This window comes from Aegilops tauschii, chromosome 1, assembly GCF_002575655.3.
Source record: "Aegilops tauschii subsp. strangulata cultivar AL8/78 chromosome 1, Aet v6.0, whole genome shotgun sequence".
NCBI classification, from domain to species: domain Eukaryota; kingdom Viridiplantae; phylum Streptophyta; class Magnoliopsida; order Poales; family Poaceae; genus Aegilops; species Aegilops tauschii.
This window is the reverse complement of record NC_053035.3, coordinates 257,963,888-257,991,266: the sequence shown is the minus strand read 5'-3', so window position 1 is coordinate 257,991,266 and position 27,379 is coordinate 257,963,888. Positions and strand designations below refer to the sequence as shown.

At 42.2% G+C, this 27,379-nt stretch overlaps 1 protein-coding gene across 1 annotated transcript; it reads left to right on the top strand.

Moving 5' to 3' along the window:
• Window positions 1-559: 559 nt before the first annotated feature.
• Window positions 560-27,379, top strand: LOC109746682 (myosin-8). Its single transcript, XM_020305792.4, has 39 exons — window positions 560-930; window positions 2,105-2,233; window positions 2,520-2,663; window positions 2,931-3,076; window positions 3,167-3,323; window positions 3,521-3,579; window positions 3,714-3,873; window positions 4,341-4,490; window positions 4,570-4,706; window positions 4,788-4,934; window positions 5,015-5,116; window positions 6,341-6,398; window positions 6,494-6,595; window positions 7,027-7,064; window positions 7,147-7,273; window positions 9,731-9,907; window positions 9,989-10,120; window positions 11,439-11,548; window positions 11,626-11,686; window positions 12,304-12,481; window positions 12,576-12,781; window positions 14,228-14,347; window positions 14,827-14,925; window positions 17,305-17,514; window positions 18,502-18,641; window positions 18,726-18,834; window positions 19,016-19,054; window positions 19,141-19,221; window positions 19,322-19,492; window positions 19,616-19,765; window positions 23,539-23,712; window positions 23,961-24,107; window positions 24,185-24,255; window positions 24,342-24,441; window positions 24,590-24,646; window positions 25,475-25,531; window positions 25,630-25,710; window positions 26,678-26,763; window positions 26,849-27,379. The coding sequence occupies exons 1-39, from the start codon at window positions 928-930 to the stop codon at window positions 26,961-26,963; spliced, it is 4,530 nt and encodes a 1,509-aa protein (XP_020161381.1). The 5' UTR covers window positions 560-927; the 3' UTR covers window positions 26,964-27,379.

Here is a 27,379-nt window from a genome sequence, read left to right as displayed (position 1 = left end):
CGGCAGTGGCCGCAGCGGCCCTCCGCACGGCGCAGCAGGAGGCGGAGAGGCTCCTGTGCGAGCGGTAGGCAGCCGCCGGACAAGGATGCCGCGGCTCTCCGACGACATACCGACGCCGGAGGGACGATGACGACAATGACGACACGGACGCCGACGGCAGGGCAGGGTGGCCACGCGTACGAGGTGGTCGTCCGGTATAGGGTTTAGTTTTTTAGTTAAACGGTCGACGGCCATTTTATGTAAATTATCTCTAAATTTTAATAAAATCCGTCGTGTTTGCATGAAATTTGTTCGGTTAAATGCGGGTTGAAATGTATGCAGCTAGCGTTGTACGACGTTTTCCGACATCCATATCGATCCCCTGTCCGCGGATGAATACGAAGGAAATTTGCGGGTTGCATGGCATACAAGCACACGTGCGAAACATCGAACTCGGCCGGGCTGCTAGTGGATTGCTCGGTCGCCGCACGTGCCCCCCCCCCTCGACTGGTGGTGAGGCGAAGCGAAGAAGAGGTCGAGACATGGGCCAAAAGGTTAATTAGGGGAGGATCTCCCCTCTGATTGGCTGCATTCTTCATTCGACAGCACTCCACTTTGCACGCTACTCGTACCAAAGAAGAAAAAAAAAACGAGCCTGTCACGGCCTCAGTCGTCGTCTCGTCTCTACTTGGGTACACGCCGCCTCCACCGTGCTCCGTCCACCTCGCGCGCCACCTGCTCCTCCCAGCGCGCCGCCTCCTGCTTCCCCCAAAGCTCGCCTCCCTCCCTGCTGACCCTTCCCGCCCCCACCGTCCACCCGCACATCTCCCCGCTGCGCCGCCCTCCGTCAACGACGACGTCAATGGCGGCAGGGCGGTGATCCAGCGGCGACGGCGACCGTGACCGCATGATCGAGCGGCGGTATTGACGAGGATTTCGGCGGCACACATGGTACGTTGCTTCTGTTCTGTGCGAGCGGCGATCAGCGAATTCGAGCCCCGATCTGGATCAGTCCAGCAGGGTCCGGGATCGGGGTTCCACGGTGGTCTGAACATTCCGATAACCGTGCTTGTATGCTTCAAGAGGAAGAAAGGCACCAATAGTGCATTTTCTGATACATATGTTTCATCGTATGATGGTCTGACCATGACACTAGCTGTTGGTTTGGTATGAATTTTCTGGTTTTTTTTGGCTGTAATAGCTTAAAAACAGAGCGAGTGGGTTCAGTGTAGAGCTGAAATGCTTGAATCAGATACATATTGCAGTAGTTCTTACTTTAGTTTGATCCAGTCGGTAACTGATTACCGTTGGTGTTGCCCCCCGCCAAACACATATTTAACTGGGTAACATCTCCGTATCCTCTTCTTCCCTTGCCCAAGTCAGCTCGAACATCACCACATTGTACCTGGCACACATCCCACACACACTGGTCCTAGCTAACATTTTCCCAGGCCTCGACTGCCAGCTCAAGGATGCTCTTACATGCATCTCAATTGACCTCCCAACTACTCCACCTTAACCCAAACTACGAGTGCCAAAAAGATGAAACAACGCGCAGCAGCCACAAAGAACTGACATTTCGTCAACCTCAACAAGCGACAAATCCCCGAAGCTGGTTCCTTCTCCACTTTGGGCAGTTGACTAGTTAAGTCTTATGAGTACAATGTCATTTAGCAGAAATGTTCTCTTTAGGACTCTACATAGGGAATTGAGCCTAATGGCACTGACATAGGGGTTATATGATATTACTGACTAGCATCACTTGAGAAAATTAGGATTTCTATACTCTCTTTTCTGTTCCTCGTCTTGAATCAATGTCCACCTAAATAATGGGATAATGTATCATGATGCTTTCTGAAAATTTATTTTCATTTCCAGTTTACGTTTTATTCTTTGATGAACGAACTTAGGTTGTGTATTTTGTAATTACTAGTTGTAACACTGACACAATGGGGCTGTAGCACTTGGTATTCCATAACTGCTCGACTCTCTGTTTGTCAGTAATGTGATATTTTGGCGCTTATTGTTATTATTATTATTTATAATTTATGATTCAGTCAGTTAACAATATCATTGGTTCACAATGCCATGCCCTCCTCACGCATTTATGAATATTCAATTGTAGGCATCCATGGGCCGCTTTACAGTGGGTTCTCATGTTTGGGTCGAGGATGCTGATGTTGCTTGGATTGATGGTCTGGTGGAGGAGGTCCATGGGGATGAATTAATAATAAACTGCACTTCTGGGAAGAAGGTACTCTCAGTTTCTCGATAACTTGCATTCTTTCTTGAAAATTAAAATTTAAGAATGTGTATAGACCAAATGTGGATCATTTCTACTCATGCTACCAGGGCTATTGCACTTTTCTCCTGAAATATTGTTGAATCTCAGTTAATCATTATTTAGCTTCCAACTGTGAATTTGCTAGTGCCAGAATCCTATGCCTGTATCTTTTAATTGTAAGGTAATGCACTGAAAGAAATTCCTAACTAAAATCGGACACTTGTGCACTTACTCTCAAGTTTTTATCTTATTACAGGTTACTGCCAATGTGTCAAGTGTCTATCCTAAGGATGTAGAAGTAAAACGCTCTGGTGTTGAGGATATGACAAGGCTAGCTTATTTACATGAACCAGGAGTTCTCCGGAACTTGAAGTCAAGATATGGAATGAATGAAATATATGTGAGTTGAGTGGTGCAGCATATCATTTCTTCTTATGCTATTGATATTTGATAGTGCACACATTTTCTCTAGGCTAGTAGTTGAATTATCTGATGAATTTACACCTGTAAAATTGTCAGTTCCTATGTTTTTAGTCTACAACATTTCACTTGTGTAGTTGTGTTTACTATTTAGTGTTTGTAGTTTGTACAATTATGGAACTTGGAATTTATCAACACTATTTGTGTTTGACCTGCTCTAATTTGTAGTTGTTAATTGTTCTTCCAGACTTATACTGGGAACATACTGATAGCTGTAAATCCGTTTCAAAGACTTCCTCACCTCTATAATGATCATATGATGGAAATGTACAAAGGAGCCGAATTTGGTGAGCTGAGTCCCCATCCTTTTGCCATGGCAGACCGTGCATATAGGTGTGTTTTCAGAAAACAACGAGCTTTTGAGTTTTTTTTGTGTGCTTGAATTTGTATATATATATATATCTTAAAATACCCATGGTGCAGGCTTATGATGAATTATGGTATCAGTCAAGCCATTTTGGTGAGCGGCGAAAGTGGAGCTGGTAAGACAGAAAGCACTAAAATGCTTATGCAATATCTTGCTTTTATGGGTGGCAAAGTTGAATCTGGTGGGAGGTCAGTGCAACAACAAGTGCTGGAGGTGAGGCCCTCATTATTGCTCTATTTCTCTTAAAAACCATGAAATAGTGGGTACATGGATTATGGGTTATCATTTTTTACTATTTTGTAATCCATCCCTTCATTCTTCAGGACTGCATCAAATTCGTATTTCATTAATTAAAGATAATGTTATATCACTGACTTGTGTTTTCCAATTTACCTGTTCGATTACCACAGTCCAATCCTGTTCTCGAGGCATTTGGAAATGCAAAAACAGTCAGGAATAATAATTCGAGGTAATGAACTTTAACGGAACTATGATTCTGTTACTTTACCTTGTTTTCCTTGATAGTATTTGTGTATTTAGCAGAAGTTTACGTTTTTCTTCTTACAATATGACTCTACACATTTCTTGTGCCTCATAATACAGTCGTTTCGGCAAATTTGTTGAGCTCCAGTTTGATCAGAATGGGAAGATCTCAGGAGCTGCTATAAGGACTTACCTTTTGGAAAGATCTCGTGTCTGTCAAATATCTGACCCAGAAAGAAATTATCACTGCTTTTACATGCTATGTGCTGCACCACCAGAGGTAACATGGCCGTCACGATTAAATTAATGTGTAAGATACTGTAACTAAAATTTGTGGAATCACTATATTTTCTAAGTTTCTGCAAGCCATCAGAAGGTGTGCTTTTATGATTATGATACGAATATGTTTCTGGATAATCTGTGTAAGAGAAAACTGCAAACTGGGTACAAACATACCATCTGTACATAATCTGTGCCATCAGAGATATCGCGTTATACACTTAATCAGTTGGGATGCCACATTATTAAATTACTTTCTCTGTAGGAAATAGTTCTTTGCTATTAAGTTCTTCAGGCGTTTAACGGCAAGCATAAAATATATAATACACTGTGTTGGTATTGCCTCTTATTTGCTTTACCTATTTCAGTAAGGTAGCCCTTATAATTTGCGCTCTTAGTTGCCATTTATCATTTGGCGAACCACACTAACTACAACTTCTGATCTGTACTCAAATACTTGTGTTTCAGGACCGTGAGAGATATAAATTGGGAGATGCCTCATTGTTTCACTATCTCAATCAGTCTAACTGCATTAAGCTTGATGGAATGGATGATTCTTCAGAATATATAGCAACCAGGAGAGCAATGGATATTGTAGGCATTAGTTCTGATGAGCAGGTAAGCCCAAGGTTTTGTTTGAAACTAGCTTAGTTCATCAGAAAGGTCATCTTTGCTTAGGATTTCTGTTGCATCGCAGGATGCCATATTCAGAGTTGTAGCTGCTATTCTTCATCTGGGCAATGTGGAATTTTCAGAAGGGAGCGAAGCAGATTCTTCTGTACCCAAAGATGACAAATCCCAGTTCCATCTCCGGACAGCTGCGGAGCTTTTCATGTAATAATCCTGGTCCAGGGTTCTGTCCACAGTATTTTTCGGTCATCTTTGACATGACATGCATTTGGCAACACTCTGCAGGTGTGATGAAAAGTCTCTGGAGGAATCTTTATGTAAGCGTGTTATGGTAACACGTGGTGAGAGTATTGTAAGAAACTTGGATTCACGAGCAGCAGCTCTTAGTAGAGATGCATTGGCCAGAATCGTTTACTCCCGTTTGTTTGATTGGTAAGTTTCAGAACATTAGTGTAGAAGGTAATTGTTGCACTGCCATTGGAAGAACAATAACTTGCACTTCTGTTCTTTAGGCTTGTGAATAAGATCAATACTACAATAGGACAGGATCCTACTTCAAAGCTTTTGATTGGTGTGCTGGATATTTATGGATTTGAAAGTTTCAAGACAAACAGGTACTTGTCTGGAACGCTTTTGCATTTGGCCCTGTGTTAGGCTCAGTTTGTGGTTGCTGAACTGTGTTGTGCTGAACTGTTTATAATCTGCTGTTGGAAAATGGCCGCAAAAATAAACATAATTTGGTTAGCCAACATAAAATATGCAAAAACTGGCTAGTCTAATAAGATTATCACATCCACCACTATGCTAAATGCAGTCTTAATCTTAATAAAACAATAAACTAGAGTATTTGCTGCAAAGAAGTATTCATTTTATTAGTTGAGTTCCGTTGAGTCAGCAGGAATGTCATTATATAAATATCTCATTAACTTCACCGCTTAGGTTGTACTTCAAATATCTCACTAACTTCACTGCTTAGGTTGTACTTCTGCAAAGCAGAGAAACTTGGCTTACTCCACCAAATGAGATATAGCTATTATTTTAAACGTATGCAGTGACTTATATATGCAGAATCAGAATCATAGTTAAGATTTCAGGACGGTTTTACTGTAAAACATTACTCCGAAGAGGAAAACCTTGATGGAAACATTGTGTAGCTGACATTAATGAGGAAATCATGTAGGCTCGAAGTTATATGTGTTCTTTTTTTTGCAGTTACATGGATGTTCTGTTGCAACTAGTAGTAGCAACACAACAACAGGGTTGCTAATATAGTATTGGCATTTTTAGAAAGATCTCATTATTGGATGTTAGCATTCACATCTTTGCATGCTGTTGCTACAAGCTGCTATATAGTCATTGTTTTTTGGAAAGCAAGCTGCTATATAGTCATTTGCTCAGTTGCACGGACACATGCTGCTGCTACGAAAGGTTGAGTGTGATCTTGCGATTATGCTTTGGCCGGGTATCTGTATAACGAAACTGAACCAGCATTGATTAGATTTATTGATGGTGTTTATTGGGCAAGAAAGAGCCCCCATTTGATTGCCGTAAAAAGTAGAAAATGATGTGTGTGTCTCAGTACAAATAGTAGACCAGGCATGTGCCTCAGAGGAAACTTGTGAAAGCACGTGAACATGGAACAAAATTAGGGAAGCGTGCTTTTGCTTTTAGGCATGAAAAATACAATAGTGTAGAGATAAACCACTCTAATATTTTCAACTCGATGCTATCTGCAGAATAATTCTCTAATTAGTAATTACTACCAGTTGATATGAAACTATCTGCTCATGATATGGGGGATGATACCTTCTGTATGTTGATATTTTGCTATGCCACAGTTTCGAGCAGTTCTGTATCAACTTAACTAATGAGAAGCTCCAGCAACACTTTAATCAGGTTAGGGAGTTGAGGTCTAACTGATAAAATGTTCTACTTACGTTATATTATGGTCAATTAAGTTTTACACTAATTCTACAATTTCTCGTGAGCAGCATGTTTTCAAGATGGAGCAAGAAGAATATACAAAAGAAGAGATTGATTGGAGTTACATCCAGTTTGTGGACAACCAAGACATTCTTGATCTCATTGAGAAGGTGAACTGTTGTTAAGTATACTAGTCGTACTACTGTAGTTGTGTAGTTTCTCTCTTGCATATGGTGTTACTTGCATTTTTGCCATACTCTTATACATGTGCATATCCCGGCCTTTTGGCCCAATAATAAATAATCTGAGGCCCAATTGCTACAACATTTTGGTGTTTGTTGCAACATCTTCCTATTATCTATATACACTTTTTTATATTGATAGTTTGTTCTTGGCACACACTAACCTCTCATTTTGACCTTTTTTCTATATAGAAGTAGTAAAACCCAGAACTGGATGTGAAATTGGCTTTTGGTCAGAATTAGTTAACAGACTAGACTATCTCAGTTATAGTGATTACATAGAATCCTTTGATTGGTTCCAATGAGGTTGAGCCATGCTATGAGATCTCATGTCTGATTTCTGATTTCCTGCAATGCAGAAACCAGGGGGGATAATTGCTCTACTGGATGAGACTTGGTATGTACAAGTAATGGTGTAGGTTCCTTTTCTGTTTGATTATTATCTGATTCTTTCTAACATACCTTATCTTATACTTCAGCATGTTGCGAAATTCGAACCATGAAATATTCGCTGAAAAGCTATATCAAAAATTCAAGGACAATCCACACTTCAGCAGGCCAAAATTTTCACGGTCTGATTTTACTATTCATCACTATGCGGGAAATGTAAGTGACAAATTTCTCAAGTCTGTCTTAGTGAATACACAATTGCACAGTTGTGTAAAGCACATGTTGGATTTGATTTGTACTGCTGATGCATTCATCGTAGTGAGTAGTGACAGCAAAACGGGGAATCTCAGACTATACCAGTTTGAATGAAATAGCTCAGAATCAGTTGGAGCTCTACATAACCGAGAGCCAACAACAAATAAACATACTTCTGCCCTATAATGAGAATTTATCAAGTTGAACTCCCAAAGCTTGATGTCAGCTAAAGAAAGTTTTGTGTGCTGCCCTCTGGTATATTAAGTTTTTTTTTTTGCGGTGGATCTGGTATATTAAGTTACATTGTTGGATTATAAAACATGGTGAATGCCAAATAACCGTCTGATTTTACGCGGAGATTCGTGTGATGTTTTTTTCTTTTTGGGGGTTTCTGCTTTTTTTCCTTGTTGCACGTTTTACGTCTTTTTTACTTTCTTTTATAGGTTTCCATTCCAATTTTTTTCTTTTCCATTAGTGGAACTACAGTTGCACGTTCGTCGGCTCTGTGTGCAACTGTTGTTTCTGGTTTTTCCATTCCTTGGTACACGTTTTATGCCTTCTTTTTTTATCATTTTCCTACTTCAGTTTTTTTTTTCTGCCCGGAAACATGGTTGCACGCCCGTCTGGCCGCGCACAACTACACTTGCATGCCCGTCATCCCCGCGCAACTAAAGTTGTACGTCCGCTGCCCACACGCAACTACAGTTGCACGCACGCGTACAACTGAATTGCATGCGCCGCCCTCCATGCGCAACTGGTGTTTGTTTTTTATTTTTGCTTTCTATTTTTTTCACCATGGACACGACACCAACATGCACATGCAACCATTTAAAAAAAAATTCCTTTCAGTTGCACACCGGCCCCTACATGCTAGTCTACTAAAGCAGGCTTCAACATGCTGAAGCCTGCCCTCCAATAAATCAAACTTTTCTACTAATACCGTTCTTGCTCAGCCCATTAGGCCAGTTCCCAGCCTGTGTAGTATGCCGTGCCATCCACGGCTTCACACACGCACAACCACCAGTAGGAGTGGACGCGGTGATCAAACAGGAAGCTCCAACCCTAACGAGCTGACGCGGGGCAAGCTGCAGCCGGTGACCTGCGAGGCAGCGCCACTGGTTGCCCTGGCAGGTGGGGAGTGCTGCGCGCCCGCGCCCTAGCACTCAGCTAGTGAGCCTGGGACTACGGCGCCCACGCCCACGCGCCGATGGCCGAATCTCTAACTAGTTCATGAACTGTTAATTGACGTTCAATACAACTTATTTGCAGTTTTACAAAAATGAAGAGAAAGAATATGAATATGCACAATTTTTATACGAGTAGCTTAAGCAGTCCTCCTGTCGAACCTGAAGCTGTCCCAGTTAATTTTAAGTCAACTACTGCAAGCTTTGCAAAGGAAAAATCAAAATATTTGGACAAAGGGAATATTGGCTAGTTTGTTAGACAGATTTAAATTTTGATTGGAAATTTGATATTTTTCAAAACATTCAGAATTTTTTTTAGTAAATACTATATGTTCCAGGTAGTAATGTGCGAAATTTTGAGCCTGTTTCGATAAAAGGATTAGCATATAATGGCTATTTCGCTAGACAGATTCAATTTTTTGTTTAAAGTTTAATATTTTTCATAACATCCAGAAAAATTCCAGCAAATACTACGTGTTTCTAGTACTATAATCTGGGAAATTTTGAGCTTATTTGGACAACATAGGAGGTAATGGTTGTTTTCCTTCAAAAAGGCGTTCAGTTTTCCCGCTGTTAACTTCGAGCCCACCCTCCATTTTCTTCCTAGACTAGATTCATCACTGCTGGCCCCTTCGCGTAGAATTGCACCGAGGCGCACCCTGCGCGCAATTGCAAGTGCGCTAACATACGTGCAACTAGGGTTTTTCTTTTTCACCGCGTGCTGCGGGCATGACTTTCTATTTCCTAATTTTTTCACTTGCAATTGAAAAAAGTAAAACATAAAATACAAAAATTACTTAAAAAAGCATGCTGATCTCTGCCGTCTTAGACTTAACCAAGTCTAAGTCGAATGAGCCCTAGTCACACCCTGTTTTATTATCAATCTAATGAAACTAATTTGGTGTTGTAGATGTTAATATTTTTTTAGACTTGTTCAAATCTATTTTTTTAACTTAGAACAAAGCTAGAACTTCAATTAATTTGGAACGGAGGGAGTATTTGTGATAGTACGCGGACCACCTTTTCCAGTTATTTCTTCATCTCTTTTCGCTTGGACATCAACTATAATATAATCAATGCTGTAAAAAAAGCCCCCAAAACAATCGTACAACGTAGAATCTGTACTTCTACAGTGGTGTTGGATTAGTTAGTTGGGCAAGGTAGTGCCACCACATCTAAGTCTCTACAGTTGAGATTGACACGCTTATGTAATAAAAACTTCTTTCTTTTGTAGGTTACATACCAAACGGATCTATTCTTAGATAAGAACATAGATTATGCTGTAAACGAGCATCAAGATTTATTACATGCTTCTACATGTCCATTCGTTTCAAGTCTTTTTCCTCCTTCTGAAGAATCGACTAAATCGAGTAAATCCACAAAGTTCACATCAATAGGTTCGAGCTTTAAGGTAAAGAATCATTGCTCGTTTTATTTCAGACTGTACTAGCTTTGTTATGACAATTTATATTTTTTATCTGTAACATAACAGCAACAATTACAAGGTTTGTTGGAAACTCTCAGCGGAACAGAACCACATTACATGCGCTGCATAAAGCCTAATAATGTTCTCAAGCCAGCAATTTTTGAGAACAGTAATGTTCTCCAGCAACTTCGATGTGGGGTAAGAAATTATACCATTTTTAGTTATTTACTGGAAGTACGTACTTGGATTTTATTTTTCTTACTGCAGTGTATACACTGATATTTATACAAGGTCCAAGAGAACATCAAGACATCTGTTTATGTATACAAGTATTCCATACCATTGGTCAACCTGGAAATGAATCAAAGGGTTACTAACTTGCAAATTTCACTAGATTGCAGTTAACTTAAATTATAGCAAAAGCAAATTACACCACTGACACAAACACCAATATAAATATAGAAATGAAAATAGACAAATGCTATGAAATGATGTATTCTATCTAGGCAGATACTGATTAAGTAAGATTGATCTACCAAAGCTCGTGACATGTCTCCACTCTACATTGGCACCATGATCTATCCACTTGAGATTAGAAAACCATTATATCAACCTGCATATGCAATGTAGTATCAATAAACGGTAAATCGGAGTCACAAATGATTTGAGTGGTAAATAAATTAATACAAAACATACCACCATGTTCTTGTTCCTTTGATGCTGCTTGTCCCAGCTGCCAAGTGTGCTTTGCAGTTTAGGATATATGAGGTGCTTTGGACTGAGCTAAACTGTTTATTTTCTTCCGTTCTTTTTTTGCATTTCAATTGGATCTTCATTCGACAAGCAAAAGCACACAAGCCAACTTCCTCTGTCAGTCACCATGTCCACAAAAGGCACTACAGCAGCTATGCATATATACATATACTGGTCTTGTTTCAGAGAGTAATTAAAAACAAATCCCCATCGACATCACTAACAAAAGCTGGGTAGTGGCTACCATCCATCCCTAAATCTTCTACATGGTGTAGAAGTATACATTTGGTGTAGCTGTTCTTTTCACAAACATAAATACAACTTCTATAATAGAATAGGAGGAAAGGTGGAGAACCAAGAGGAAGCATAAGCACCGGCATTGGAAGAGTTGAAGGTGCAACTAACTGGCACACTATGTTGGCCAGAGCCTGGGGGGAGGGAGTGGCTACCCTTGCAGCCTAGCAAGGTCGCGATTGGGGATTTTCAACTGCTGGATTGTGTTATCGTGTGGTACATGCAGGAGAGTGGGCAGTGAGAATTGAGGCATTACTTATCGGGAATGAGATGTAACAATACACTCGCTTGGGAGGGTAGCTTAGTGCGGGCCTAGGGTTTCTGGGAGGTTGTGCTCCACAAATTTGGGCCAATTTTATGAAAACTTTGCTATCGACCCCCATTGGGGCCACTATGCCAAAATTTGGGCCTTCTGCAGTTTTCTAAGAGCTAGCATTTTGAGAGCGACACTGTTATATTTTGTATACAGGGGGTGCTAGAGGCAATAAGAATAAGCTGTCTAGGATATCCGACAAGGCGGACATTTGAAGAATTTGTTGATCGCTTTAGTGTTTTACGACCAGAAGTTCTTGGTTTACGGTAACTCTAAGGTGTTCTGATTCAAGTTCTTGGTTTTTTCTGTGTTTAAGCACTCTAAACTAATCCTTCATTGGCAGTTATGATGAAGTTACTGCCACAAACATGCTCCTTGAGAAAGTAAATCTCACAGGTTATCAGGTGACTACTAAGTACTGAAATGAGTGGTGGTGATGTGTTCAGTTTAATCCATATCCTGTTCCAGCTGTACAAGATTAGTCTTTCTTTGGCTTCTCAAATGTTTTCCTATAATGTCAAGGCTGCAATTTATTTCCTATTTTCCATATTGTAAACATGCCAGTCAGATAAGCAGTTTAAGTTGCATCTTGCATGGTCTATCTGTATATATGTTTGCGAACTCAGCCTTTACGAGAGTTACTGCAGATTCCTAAAATAATAGTGATATATGTTGTAGATATCATATTATTCTATCACAGAGGTTACTCTTTTGGAGCAGTCTTATTGTAGTTTCTTAGTTGACTGCAAACCAGACTTGGCCAAAGCCAATTCAGACACAGGATCTTGTGTGGTACTACGATAAATGTATTACCAATCATCCCAGAAAGGTTGAATCACTGACCACAGAGTTTCATGCATATTCTGTCAATAGATCCATCAAATTTATTGGTAGGATGGATAATAAGTTTAATGCGGTATCACCATCCCTATCTTCACAAATTATTTCGTCTATACTTCTAATGCTGATGTTGGTTTTAATCCCTTTTGGTTTATCCTATGGTCTGATGTCCAATCTACAGATAGGGAAAACAAAAGTGTTTCTGCGTGCTGGTCAGATGGCTGAATTAGATGCTCGGAGGACTGAGGTCTTGAGCTATTCTGCTAGTAAAATCCAGCGAAAAGTTCGGTCGTTCCTGGCTCGCAGAAATTTCATTCAGCTGCGAATGTCTTCTGTTCAGCTTCAGGCAATGTGCAGAGGTAAATTTTCTTCGATTTATGTGGCAAGTAGTACCACATTTCAGCATTTGATTTTTCTGTGGAGATAATGACTTTTGAGCTGTGATAACTGAAGGACAAATTGCAAGGCATTATTATGAAGATCTCCGTAGGAAGGCTGCTTCATTAAAAATTCAGACCTACTATCGTATGCACTTTGCAAGGAAAAACTACAAAGATCTCTATTCTGCATCAACTACTATACAATCAGCTCTTCGTGGTATGGCTGCTCGCAACGAATTCCATTTCCGTCAGCAAACAAAAGCGGCAGTGACTATTCAGGTGTGTTCTCGGGTCTCATGTTATCGTGGGTAATAAGATGTTCAGAATAGAATGGTCAAGTTCTTTTTGCTACTCAAACTCATGTGGTGCTCTTTATATGAGTAATTTTTTTGGATCATAATTCTAACAACAACAACAACAACAACAACAACAAAGCCTTTAGTCCCAAACAAGTTGTTGTAGGCTAGAGGTGAAACCCATAAGATCTCGCGACCAACTCATGGTTCTGGCACATGGATAGCAAGCTTCCACGCACCCCTGTCCATAGCTAGTTCATCGGTGATACCCCAATCCTTCAGATCTCTCTTTACGGACTCCTCCCATGTCAAATTCGGTCTACCCCGACCTCTCTTGACATTATCCGTACGCTTTAGCCGTCCGCTATGCACTGGAGCTTCTGGAGGCCTGCGTTGAATATGCCCAAACCATCTCAGACGATGTTGGACAAGCTTCTCTTCAATCGGTGCCACCCCAACTCTATCTCGTATATCATCATTCCGGACTCGATCCTTCCTCGTGTGTCCACACATCCATCTCAACATGCGCATCTCCGCCACACCTAGCTGTTGAACATGTCGCCTTTTAGTCGGCCAACACTCAGCGCCGTACAACATTGCGGGCCGAACTGCCGTCCTGTAGAACTTGCCTTTTAGCTTTTGTGGCACTCTCATGTCACAGAGAATGCCAGAAGCTTGGCGCCACTTCAACCATCCGGCCTTGATTTGATGGTTCACATCTTCATCAATACCCCCATCCTTCTGCAGCATTGACCCCAAATATCGAAAGGTGTCCTTCTGGGGCACCACGCCACCACCTGCCCATCAAGGCTAACCTCCTCCTCCTCGCGCCTAGTAGTACTGAAACTGCACCTCATGTACTCAGTTTTAGTTCTACTAAGCCTAAAACCTTTCGATTCCAAGGTTTGTCTCCAATACGGCCTAGATATTACGGTGTTAGTTTTTCAGTATCCAAAATCTTTTGTTACCTTAAGTTGTATTTGTTGCACTTGTTCTCCCGACAAAACATGCATATTTAGGTGATATCTTAAATGCCACATTGGATAAACTATAACTTTGTCTAATTGGAAGTACTCTACACATTATATGATGCAACCACATCTTATTAATGTAAGATATTAAACGTAGTTAGATGTAATAACTGTTAGCTTGTAAAATACATGAATCCTTTTTTTCTGAATGGAAAACTATAGAGGAGGCCCATGCATCATGGTTCTTTTGTTCATGTTAAACAAATTATACCTTCCTGCCATTTGTCTTAATTGCTATAACATTCTCCCATTTCCAATATCTCCTTCAAGTGTGTATCTATCTTGGTGATATACTCAAGCCTATGCATATGCATATCTCCCTTTTCTTACCATTCACTCTTAACCTCATATGTGTTACATTATCTTAACCTTAATCTCAATGATTTTGTTCACCGCAGAGTTGCTGCCGTAGTGATTTAGCAAGCTCACGGTACATGGGCTTAAAGAAGGCAGCGATCACAACCCAATGTGCTTGGAGAGGAAGGCTGGCCAGAAGAGAACTTCGAAAACTTAAAATGGTAGGAAAAAATGTCCCGGCTATCCTTATCTTTCATTGCTCGTTGTTATAGTATTATTTGATTCATTAGTAATGTACCATAAGAAATCAATTATCTCTAGTAACATGCTGTGCTGCCACTGCTCATTGTGAACTGCTGTTGGTCACAGGAAGTTCAAAACTTGGTCAATTTCTAATGTAGCAATGCTATTTGAAAGTTTGAAACTTCACCAGTGCTACTAGAACTTATAGCTTCATTAATTTATGTTGAACATTCTCCAATTATAGATTCTACCTTAGATTACCTCCTATAGATGAAAATATCACCATGCCAGATTAAACCTTGTTCATAAGACCCTGTTACCTGCAAGCTCACTTAATGTCCAATATGTCTACAGCTGTTACACTTCTGGTACTCTGGAAGTCTGGATCATCAATGAGCGCATATACAAGGGTTTAATACATGCTCTATTGACATGATTTCTTCTTTATTATTTTTAGGCTGCAAAAGAAAGTGGTGCTCTGCAAGCTGCAAAGAATAAGCTGGAGAAGCAAGTTGAGGAGCTCACTTGGCGGTTGCAACTGGAGAAACGCATGAGGGTAAACTACTGGATTACTGTACTTTACTGTCTTACTATTTATGTTGCACATGCCTATTTTGATAGAGTATTTGCTATAATCTCATGCATACTGGATTGCTATTCTTCTCAATAAGCTATTATCAGTGTTTCCATGTCCAAATGGAAGGAACTGATGTCTTACTATTATCTCATACATACTTTACTGTCTTACAGTACTATTTAGCCTGCTCCTCCTAGCCTTCACATTGTGCTGCCCCTCCTGGTTTCTTGGATGTGTCTGTGTGTGTGAGAAAGGAGATGCCCCGAAAGGTAAAAAGGCAGGATTATGTGAGCCAGCCTGATCTTTTCACTCTGTGTGAACACATCTCCTGTCGTTTTCCCCTCATCAATCGTGATTCTTCCACCCCACGGACAGATTGGCCGGTCCCCACCAACCGACGCGTGCGTGTGCTCACGTCCGCCTGATTAGATCGGATGGCAGCGACGAGCACCCACTCTGTAGCGCACAAGGCTGCACAGTTAAGAATTAGATTTCTTGAAAGCGTAATAGTAAATCTGCCACTAGCTTCTAATTCTATGACATGTACAATCTACAATGCTGTTGTAGCCATTTCATCTTGTCGTTCTATCGAGGTGATTTAGCTTGGCCTTCGAACTTATCCCAGTCCAGGCTGTGCATGGGCAGACTCACTCGACGGGCCTGGCCTGAAAGCCCGGTGCCCGGGCTGGCTTGGGCCTCATTTTTCCGCCAGAAGCCATACGCGAGACCCCAAAAAAGCCTGGGAGGAGTCTTTCCCCCCCTAGAAATTAGCTATAATACTACATTATTTTATCCCCAAACAATAATTTAATATTTTCTTAATATGAAATCAGTGTTTTTCCAGGCCTTGGGCCAGGCCGGGCTTGGCACTTTCAGGTCGGGTTTTGCAAATCCCGGCCTGACACGGGGTATGACCAGGTTTATCCTCAAGGAGGAGGTTACTTTTAATTATGCGGCCAGGTTGGACGCAATTTGCCGAAATCAGCACAGCGGCTTGCTTGGGAATAGTAATGACCCAATTAAGCTCCGTTTGCGGTTGCTAAACTATTCTGTGCTAAACTTACTTTATAACCGGCTGTTGAGAAATAGAGAGAGAAGCAAGAAAATGGTTGTTAGAGAAACGAAAGTATAAGCAAAAGTTGGTTGGAAAAGTTGGATCAGATTATAATATCCACCTCAATGACAAACACAGCCTTAGACGGAATTAGGGAGGTAAATCTGCATTTTGGTAGTTATGGCCTTGTGGGTATGCCTGTGAATGCGGTATAAGTTTTGGGACCAAGAGCTCAATCAATGTGTTTTGAAAGCATAGCAAGTACATTCTCTAGACAATGCATCTGTTCTTCCCCAGAACTTTGAATTTCACAACTTGTGCATTTTGTTGGTGAATTTTGTTTTCTAGGTGTTGTTTTCCCCCAAACAAATGAAAATAAGTAACACTAGAAGTAAAATGTGAACAACAAGCACTTTTATGAGACGATTAAAGTTAATATGGTTCCAAGAGCATGATATACTTCATGAACAATGTTTTTTAGTTTTATGCTGCATAATGATGTGTTACATGGCCATATGAACCATCACTCACTTTTGCATCTAGACAAGCATGCAGTTGCTTTAACACATGAATGCATTTGAGTAGGCGTTTGCAATTTATTAGCATCATATGGTTTATTGTGAATTGCTAAATGGACCTAGGTTCCTTCCAGTCGAGCTGCAATTTTTTTTATAGTGATACTTTATCATGGTCACTCTTGCGGTTCCAAATTAACGATTACTTATTTTTTTCAACTCCATCTGCTGCTCATATGAATTGCTTGAACACGTGAATACATTTAAAGAATGTCTGCGCATCACGACCATTCTCCTATTTTTGAACTGTGAATTGCTAAATGAATGTAGATCCTTTCCAGTCCATTTTAGAGTCAATTGCAACTATTCTTTATAGTGATACTTTTATCGTAGTCATTCTTTGCATCTGATCTGGACATCTTGGCGACTGTTATATTTGTTCCTAGTATCGAACACCTAATCACACTATGTCAATCGAGTAGTCCATTATAAAAGTAATAGTACCACGGTATATCACAATAACTGAAAATTCACACTTAACCTAATGCACAATTAAGTTAAATTAGTGTCTAACTATGTACTCCCTCCGTTCCAAATTACTCGTCGCAGAAATGGATGTATCTAGAACTAAAATACATCTAGATACATCCATACCTGCGACAAGTAATTCGGAACGGAGGGAGTAAAATGGATATTACTGTTGGCACAACCTAGGTCGTAATAAGCATTCAATCTAGTTTCCCTTTTAAATCATTATTTAAGTGCCTTATGCATTTTGTTGGCCTGCAGACTGACATGGAAGAAGCCAAGACGCAAGAAAATAAGAAGTTGCAACAACAATTACAGGAGTTGCAATTCCAGTCCAAGGAGACAAAAGATATATTAAGAAGGGAACAGGAAAATGCAAAAACAGCATTGGAGAAAGCTGCCTTAGTACCAGAGATTCAAGTTGATACAACTCACGTTGACAAGCTTACTGCTGAAAATGAGAATCTTAAGGTGACCGTGATACTGATAGTATGATCTTTTATCTTTACTGCTGTAGTTTCATTGTGTTTCTCAGTCTGTCCACTCTGGTGGAGTCATGGTAAGTGCTAACCTGCAAAACCATTCGCCCTGAGTGGAATGTATAATGTCAGGCCATTATATGCGCTGAGTTGATTGAAGGCAATATATGCATCACAATATGTGATGAGAGTTCAAGCACAATGCAGAGAGTGCAATGTTTCATGGCCTAACTTTAAGCATGAGCTAACTAGTTGTATGTGGTATAACGGGGACATTGAAACCGACAAATATACTCCCCAAGCATGACGGTTCTCTAGCTGGTAATGGTGCTGCCACCTTGACCAGTGTAGAAAACATTATCCCATGGTAATAGTATCACTTGCTAGGTCCTAATGGATATTTTCTCTGAACTATTTTTTATGAACATACTACACATGCAAAACCATAAGTTGGAGCTAACACAATACTTTAATCATTTTAGGAAGTCATGGTATTAGGCTTGATTACCATTGATGCAAATTAGCTTTGTCACTTCATAGTGAAAACGAGAAACTGAGAACAAATGCATTCTCTAATTTAATTCTTTGATCTGTTAAAAGTGGTTAGAGTTTGGATCCATTCTAAAAGCAGCTAATTTGCTTGGCGCTTTATGTGAATAATCATTTCTTCTCCAATTGTTTTGCTGCCTCTGCATGGCTTCATACACCCATATTTTAGACTAACTAGACGCCTGAGAAACTGTCATAACTTATTTAATAATAACTAAAAAAGCACCATGATGAAATACCCATCCTAATCCTGCACCATTTGCTTGAAGGAAAGTTAACTCGACAAGCGAGTAATTCTGATCAAATATGTTCCCGAGCATTTCTTGGTCCTTACAGTAAACCTAGTGACTATCAATTAATTTCTCCTATTCATATCTATATTTTGTTATTTCTAGTGAATGACTGAAACAATTTCCTTTAATATTTTTAGACACTGGTGGTTTCTCTCGAGACAAAAATTGATGAAACAGAACAGAAGTTTGAAGAAATGAAGAAAGCCAGAGAAGAATTGCTGAAGAAAGCTACAGATGCGGAGTCAAAGATAAATGGACTGACCAACACAATGCTAAGGTTACCTCGATGTGGATATATGTTGTAAAGGCATTGATTTTCCAATTAGCTTACACAATATTCTTTCTATTGTGTGACCCGCAGTTTTCAAGAAAAGTTGACAAATATGGAAGCTGAAAATCAACTTCTCCGGCAGCAGGCGCTGTTGCATTCTCGTCTGAAAACAATATCTGAGAACACTTCTCCCAAATCTGTACGTGGTCTCTATGTCTAACCCTGCTTCCTTCCGTCCCATCCTTGTTCATTATAGCGCCTTTTTTTTATTTACACGCAAGTGTTTGAACAGACATAGGTCTGCTGGTATTTATTTTTCATTTATACGTGTTTCCACGTTTTTATTACTGACATACTTCTATTGCCTTCCACCTTTGCAGAATTCGACTAATGGCAGCCCACTCCATGTGGAACAGATGGTCAGAAGAAATTATCTTATACAATATCTTATGTCACCTCATTGTTTGTTTTTATGTTTGAATCTAAACTGGTCATTTCTACCCAGACACCTCATGGCACTCCTCGAGCACCCAAGGATTATGGGAACTTCGCACATCCAAGGGCATCCTTTTCTGAGAGGCAGCATGTACGTTGAATTTGTTATATTTAAATGTTTAAACAACGTAGTGAAGTTATAAAAACATATACCTTATGATGATTGGTTTTGCCCTTTTATTTTTCTGCAGGAGAGTGTGGATGCACTTATAAACTGTGTTACTGAAAATATTGGCTTTAGCGAAGGAAAACCAGTTGCTGCAATAACCATATACAAATGTCTTGTTCACTGGAAGATCTTTGAAACAGAAAAAACATCTGTTTTTGATAGGCTTATTCAAATTTTTGGTTCTGCGATGCAGGTATTTTCTGCTGCTTTTGATCCTATTTTTTACAATGACTTGTTTCACAAGATTTTTGTTCCTCGTGCAGCTCTACCAGTTTAACCAATATTTTCTTAAAGCATGGCATCGTTTGTGTTTCAGAATCATGATAGCAACGAGGATCTTGCATACTGGCTATCGAACTCATCGACTTTATTGATTATACTACAAAAGAGCCTAAAAGCTGTTGGCTCAGCCGGAACCACTCCACATAAAAGACCACAGAGTCAGTCATCGTTCCTTGGGAGGATGGTATGTTCCATTGCTTATGTACTACAGGATCAGCATATCGATCATATGGGTCGGGAAGCCTTTGAAATTTGGAGTAACCTGTGTTCTAAACTATCAATACTGATTCTGTTCTTTTTTCAAACGTTAATTTTAATAAAATATTTTGATCACTCATGTATCTGAATGGCCCCTATTTTTCATAAAATGGAGTATGTGAAATGACATTAGTAGATTTGTTTATACTACCTTCACCATTTCATATTTGATAATTTCAGCAACATTATAATTGAGATTCTTCATCAAGATAAGAGTAGGAGGGGGGGGGGGGGGGGGTGTTATAGTGGATGAAAGGTCTTGAGTGTGTAACAAATAGTTAGTGCTCCTGCTTTGGCGATGGTTCTGAGCGTACTAAGAGCATCTCCAGGAGATTACCAAAAACTACTCCCCCTATATGCAATTTAGGGTGACACCCTATAATAGGGGGAGCACTTTTTGGCCTCCTGCTTTGGCGGACTACCAATAATCCACCGCTATGTCTCCTTTTTCTTCTGTTTCCTATATATTGTGCATCTACACCATGTTAACGCCATTTTCACATAATAATAATTCAAACTTTTATGTTTGTACCACATACAATTTAACAACGTTTCAAATGCCTTTGCGTTTTCTCGAAAGCAACGTTTCAAGAAGCTTCAACTTCTCAACGACAATGTAGATAGCACCCTGTCCTCCTCTCTTCCACTTCTCTTTCTCTTGCTTCCTCCCTGGATGTTATGACCGGCATATTAGGGGCTTAGCCCAGTTAGTTGTGGCCCAGTCTATCTTATCGTTATTAGGGGCTTAGCCCAATTATCTTAGTAGGAGGATTATATAAACTCGTGTAAGGATCCGTTTTGGAATTAAGCAAGAAGCAATCATATTTGCTCGGCTTCCTTAGGGAGCCGGGAGACCTAACCCTAGCCGCCTCCTTCCCTGCGCCATCTCCCTCTCAGCCGCCGCCTCCTCGCGCACGACGGCGCCCAGCCGCCGGCGTCCGCGTGTTCATCCACGACCAGCTCCCTCCTTCCCCTACAACCTCCGGCCTAGACCCGGTAGAACCCTAGTTTCTAACAATTTGGTATCAGCTAGCTTCGGTTCGATCATGTCTTTCCCGCCGCCCAACCCGTCTCTCCCGCTGCCGGTCACCTCGTCGCCTCCGGCGACCACCACGACCGTCGCCCCACTCCTGCCCGCGCCGGGCTCCTCCGTCGCGCCCGCCCCCGACATCCTCACCTCGGAGGAGGTGTCCGGGGCGCTGCGGGACCTAACCCTGGCGGTCCAGGAGATCCGCCTGCTCTTGGCCGGGTCCTACGGGCCACACCCGGCTGCGCCGCCCATTGCCGCCACCGCGCCGCCGTGGCTGCCGTGGCCGCTGCAGCTGCCATCCACCGCCACCACCGCCCCGCCTTGGCTGCAGTGGCAGCCGCCACTCCTGGCGGCCTCCGCCGCAGCAGCTGCAGCAGCCACCGCCGGTTAGCTCCGTCCCCGCATCGACCGCGCCGGCGGGAGTCCCGATCCACCAGGTCCGGTTCCCGCTCTCGCCGTCCCTGCTACCGGCTTGGTTGACCGAGTCGTCGTCTCAGCCGGTCTACACGATGGCCTCGGGACCGCCGCACGTACCGTCACAGCAGGCGCAGTACGGCGGGTCCTCCAGCTCCGCGGGCCCCTACGTTGGCCTCGACGCGCCGCCGTTCCACGGGGGCCCCCCTGTGATCACCGACCCGGCGCCGCTGCTCCGCACCGCCGAGCCGTACCCCCACGGCGGTCATACCCAGACGGCGCTGCGCTTCGCCAAGCTCGCCTTTGCCACCTACGACGGCACCGAGGACCCCCTCAACTGGCTTAATCAGTGTGACCAGTTCTTCCGGGGGCAACGCACGCTCGCGTCGGACCGCACCTGGCTCGCTTCACATCACCTCCGAGGCGCCGCACAGACTTGGTATTACGCTCTCGAGCAGGACGAGGGCGGCATGCCTCCATGGGAGCGTTTTCGCGAGCTCTGCCTCCTTCTCTTCGGGCCGCCGATACGCGGGAGCCGGCTGGCGGAGTTGGGCCGTCTCCCCTTCACCTCTAGGGTGCAGGACTTCACCGACCGCTTTCAGGCCCTTGCGTGCCACGCGCCCGGCGTGACGGCTCGCCAGCGGACCAAGCTCTTCGTCGGCGGTCTGCCGGATCATATCCGCGTGGACGTGAAGCTGCGGGGACCCCAGGACCTCCAGACGGCCATGTACTATGCCCGCGCGTTCGAGCGCCACGCGGTGGCCATCCAGCAGGCGTCACCGTCCCGGGTCACTGGGCCGCCACCCTGGCCGGACGTTCCCGCGCAGGGTCGGCCTGCTCAGGCTTTCGCGGCACTCCTCGCCGCGACCGCGACGCGCCCGTTCCGCCGGCTCACCCTGGCCGAGCAACTCGAGCGTCGCCGCCAAGGGTTGTACTTCAACTGCGACGAGCCCTACATGCCCGGCCACGTCTGCCCACGACTCTTCTACTTGGAGGCTGCGGACTACATTGAGGAGGACGCCGCCGCCGCCGGGCTCGGCGACCTGCCCGCCCCAGCTGCCGCGGAGGTGTTTGGCGACGGTTGATCACCTCGAGGAGTTCCGCAAGCGCTTCCCCGACTTCCAGCTCGAGGACGAGCTGTTTGTGCAGGCGGGGAGAAATGTTATGACCGGCATATTAGGGGCTTAGCCCAGTTAGTTGTGGCCCAGTCTATCTTATCGTTATTAGGGGCTTAGCCCAATTATCTTAGTAGGAGGATTATATAAACTCGTGTAAGGATCCGATTTGGAATTAAGCAAGAAGCAATCATATTTGCTCGGCTTCCTTAGGGAGCCGGGAGACCTAATCCTAGCCACCTCCTTCCCTGCGCCATCTCCCTCTCAGCCGCCGCCTCCTCGCGCACGACGGCGCCCAGCCGCCGGCGTCCGCGTGTTCGTCCACGACCAGCTCCCTCCTTCCCCTACAACCTCCGGCCTAGACCCGGTAGAACCCTAGTTTCTACCACTGGAGGTCTACTCATTGGTGTCAGGGAGCTACTTCTATCGCTCTCTTCATCAACATCAAGATGTACATATGGTCGCCAGCGTGGGATACCGCGGCAGCTGGCAGTGACGGACAGAGGGGAGGGGGATGAGTGCTGTGGCCTTTGGCGCTGACATCTTGCGTGTGGTGGTCTTCCGAGCCGCCTACCACACTGGGTCGGGATCAGGAGTGGCGGTGCCGAGGGCCAGATGGGAGCGGCGGAGGCAGTGGTTGGCGTGACGACGTTGGCTGCAGTGACCTCTGCTCATCGGCTCCGTGTCAGCCGGGTGCTGCCCTTGGTGGTGGCAACAGCAGCCTGGAGGTGGTGAGTCTGGGGTGGCGCGGTGGGTGGCTTAATTGGAGGAAATTTCAGCTTGCCAAAAAAATGTTGGTATTAGGGTGTGAGATGTCACACCCTATATGGAGGGGGTCAAGTGAGTATATAGTGTGTCACCCTAAAAACTATAGTTACTGGAAGGGGAATTGGTAGTCTGCTGAAGCACAAAAAGTAGGCTTTTGGGCAGTTTTTAGGTATTGGGGGTGGAATTGGTAGTCTCTTGGAGATGCTACACTTTACCCAATCAATACTTATATCTTGTTTTCAATATAAATGAGTAAGACATGTTGTGCTCTGACTCTTAGCATGGCATGGCACTACTGTTTTACATCTTCCTGTGATCAGATGGTGGTCAGTATTTGATAGCTGCGCTGTTATGCTGGTGTTATATGGTCAGGTATTTCGTACTTCAAACATTACTGTCGATATGGATCTTGTGCGTCAAATCGAAGCCAAGTATCCTGCATTTCTTTTCAAGCAGCAACTTACAGCATTTGTGGAAGGCTTATATGGAATGATCCGTGACAATGTCAAGAAAGAATTATCTGCATTGCTCTTGCATGCTATTCAGGTACTCTATGTGATCTTGGCCGGTTAATCTCATATATTGCACATTCAGGATATGCATATTTCTTTCACTAAGCCCCCATTATTTGTTGACTAGGCTGTCCTTCATTACATTCAAAATTTTGCTATTTCGATGAATTCACCTGCACATGTTTGCAATGTTTTACTCCCTCCGTCCCATAATATAAGAGCGTTATTGATGAGTACTATTTTACTTTTAGGGTTAATTTTTGGATTATGTTGGAACTGCAGGTCCCGAGAATTATGAAAGCCAGTATGGTAAGACGTTCATTTGGGTCATCAAGTTTGAGGGGGCGTTCATTTTCAAATCAAGGTAGCTATTGGCTGGCGATAGTTGACAATTTGAATGAACTCTTGAATATCTTGCGAGAAAATTGTGTAAGTGTTTACTACTTGCTATACATAGAATCCTTGCAACCAGTGAATAGCACTCTTAACATCTTCTCACATTTTAGGTCCCTGCTATTTTTATTCGGAAGATATTTACCCAGATTTTCTCATTTATCAACGCTCAACTTTTCAATAGGTAATTATCTGCTGATTCTTGCATTAGCTTTGCCATTTTCTTCCCAATCCATAAAATGGTTGATCTGTCAATGCATCGCTCTGCAGTCTTCTTGTGCGCCATGAGTGCTGCTCTTTTAGCAACGGAGAATATGTAAAACAAGGATTGGCACAACTAGAGGTGTGGTGTGGAGAAGTGAAACCAGAGGTAATCATATGACACTGCTGCATATATTTGAGATTCTGGTACAAAATGCATTATTGGCATGATCCAGTAATGTTATTGTTAACACTCACGAAAATATAAAGATGTTCATTTTATTTCCTGCTCCAACCTAACTGTTAAATGCTAACAGTATGCAGGATCTGCATTGCATGAACTCAGGCACATAAGGCAAGCTGTTGGTTTCTTGGTATGTTACTAGACATGTGCTTTTAGACCTACTCATTATTACTAGACTAGTTCCCCGGTATTATCATTGCCTATCTTTAACTTGCATTTCCCCAAGTTGCATATGGCATATCAAATGGTGAAGCTGTTGCGAGAGCTAAAGTCTGGACATTGTTAAAGAAATATCAAGAGCTAATGTGCACATTCGATAATTATGGTCAGTGTAAAACATATTACGGATTAAATCCAGTTCATAGGTGGTCTTAGAGTTCAAGATGTTGATCCGTACCGTACAAATGTACGAGTGTGATCAGTATACTTAGTTTTCTAGGGTGTAACACTGCTTTCTTTAGTGGGAGAAAAGGAAATATATCAATGTTTCAAAAGTTATACCATTCAATTCATAGTAAAATGTAGTTTCTGATGGTATAATTTTTATGACACATGAAAGAACAATGAGGGTACCATGTAAATAGAGACAGGAGTTGGCTCTAGGTTGAGTATTTATATTGTGTTTTCCGAAAACTGATCTAAAGTTAACTTACCAAAGCAACATTTTATAAAACTTAATAAAATTACACATTTTCCAAATCCATATTGCACCAATTTCATAATGCTAGATATGGGCAGCCTAGGCCGTTTTGGTATGTCACCCTAGCCAGCAAATTGGCAATACTGTGTCATCGTATCTGCTTGATAAGGTGATGCAAAAAATGATGCGATTTTTTTTTCTGGCTTTTGTTTATAAACCTGATATGCCAGTAGATGCTTTTATTTTATGTTCCATCTCTTGCATGGAGTTTGACATGAATGCTAAATAGTCAATGCACATATTTTTGTTGTTATGCAGGTCATATTCAAGAAGTTCAGGATTTCATATGATGAGATAGTCAATGATCTCTGCCCAGTGAGTTATTTCCCTCCCTCTGTGTTGGGGGTGACATGCGCACGTCACATAGGCAGGAACAAATAATTAGACATTGCATTTTCTATGTTATTATGCAGGTGCTAAGTGTCCAGCAGCTCTACAAAATATGCACTCAGTACTGGGATGACAAATATAACACAGAGAGTGTATCTGAAGAAGTAAGTGGAGAAAGTCCAATGCTTTCATGTTTAAATGATAATCATGAAAGCTGGTCTTCTTTGTCTACTGAATGTGATGCAGTTATTTACTCCATATTACAAAATAGTTCCACATTGGTTCCTCTGTTCATCCAGCTTTTCATATCCAGTCCCTACATTGTAAAGCACCCCAAAAGCCCAAACAGCTAAAATTTCCACTCTGTACTCAAAATTAGATAACCAAACTGAGCACAACCTGCACATGTTTTTTGCTATGCTCGGAGAGTGTGATAGTCAGGTTAAATTTGCACCTCGGTGTGAGCAGCACAGCCCTAAAACACATCTATAGTTCTGGCAGTTCTTCCAACTCCACCTAAATGTAGTTAACCTGGGTTTATACCAGTCTGTGATTTGTGAAGTTATGAAAATTAGTCAAATATGCCAGCCCAAAAAATTCTACCTTATATGCAGCTTGGATGGACTCCCTCCATTTTTCACTTTATTAGGTGTATCTTGGTCTAGCACGCCTGTAGGGGGTGGGGGGTCATGGAAGCCATTAATTGTACAGGAAAATTACCATGGTAGCCATGGTGTTATTGTCTAGGAAATACGAGAGAGAATAATTAGTATGCATGTTAACCATGATTGGGGTCAAAAGAGGGAAACAATCTCAATCTACGCGCAAGCCTTATATTTTGAAAGAAGATTGAAAACATAGTAGGTCTTATATTTTGAAAAAAGATTGAAAACACAGTATGCCTTTATATAAGCAACATTCATGCAAACCTATCGAGGTGCCATTTCAAAAGTTTGTATTGCTATGAAGTGCCACTTCAAATTTTTAATCTATCCAATATCACTCCAAAAGCGTTTGTACATTTTCGTGCTGTTATCCTGGTTTCAAACTTTTAATCGACTTCTCATCCATTTATATGACATTGGGTAGGCAACTAAAACTGGGGCTTATTGATTTGCTTCTTGATTGTAGGTTCTTGACGAAATGAGAACTTTGATGACAGAGGAATTGGGCCATAATGCTTCAGAGGGCGCCTTTTTACTGGATGATGAAATAAGGTACATGTGTTTTTTTACAATGCCGGGCATACTTTCAACGATATGCTAAACACTGGGCTTTTGGGTTTTGTTTGTTTGCTTGCAGCATGCCGATATCACTTGAGGAGATAGCAGATTCCATGGATGCTAAGGAATTTCAAAACGTGGCCCCACCATCAGAACTCGTCGCAATGTCTGCCTTCCAGTTCTTGAAAAGTTGACAGGGCCCTCTCCCAATTCTTGAAAAGCTGATCGAGCCCTCCAAAGATGCGGTCTGTTCATTCCCTTGGACATATTCTGCTGAACTGCGCCAGCAGATCTCTGTATTCTTCCTCATCAATGTTGTAAATTCAACCTAGGGTTTCCCTTCTGCCCTGCAGTCCTGTTGTGCCATGTAAATCATCATTCTTTCCTAGATAGGTGGTCTTTTCTCCCAATTTTTTGTTGGTTGGGTTGGGTTGGGAATAATTTCTTCACCCTCCCAAATCCACGTCACAAAAAGAGTGGAATTATTCATTCTTTGTAGCATATGGAACAATGAGCAACACCTACAACGTGTCTATCCATATTCTGTCACATTTGATCTGAATAACTGTATAGTTAAACATTTTTTTTCAATTCATTCTTGTGTTGTGAA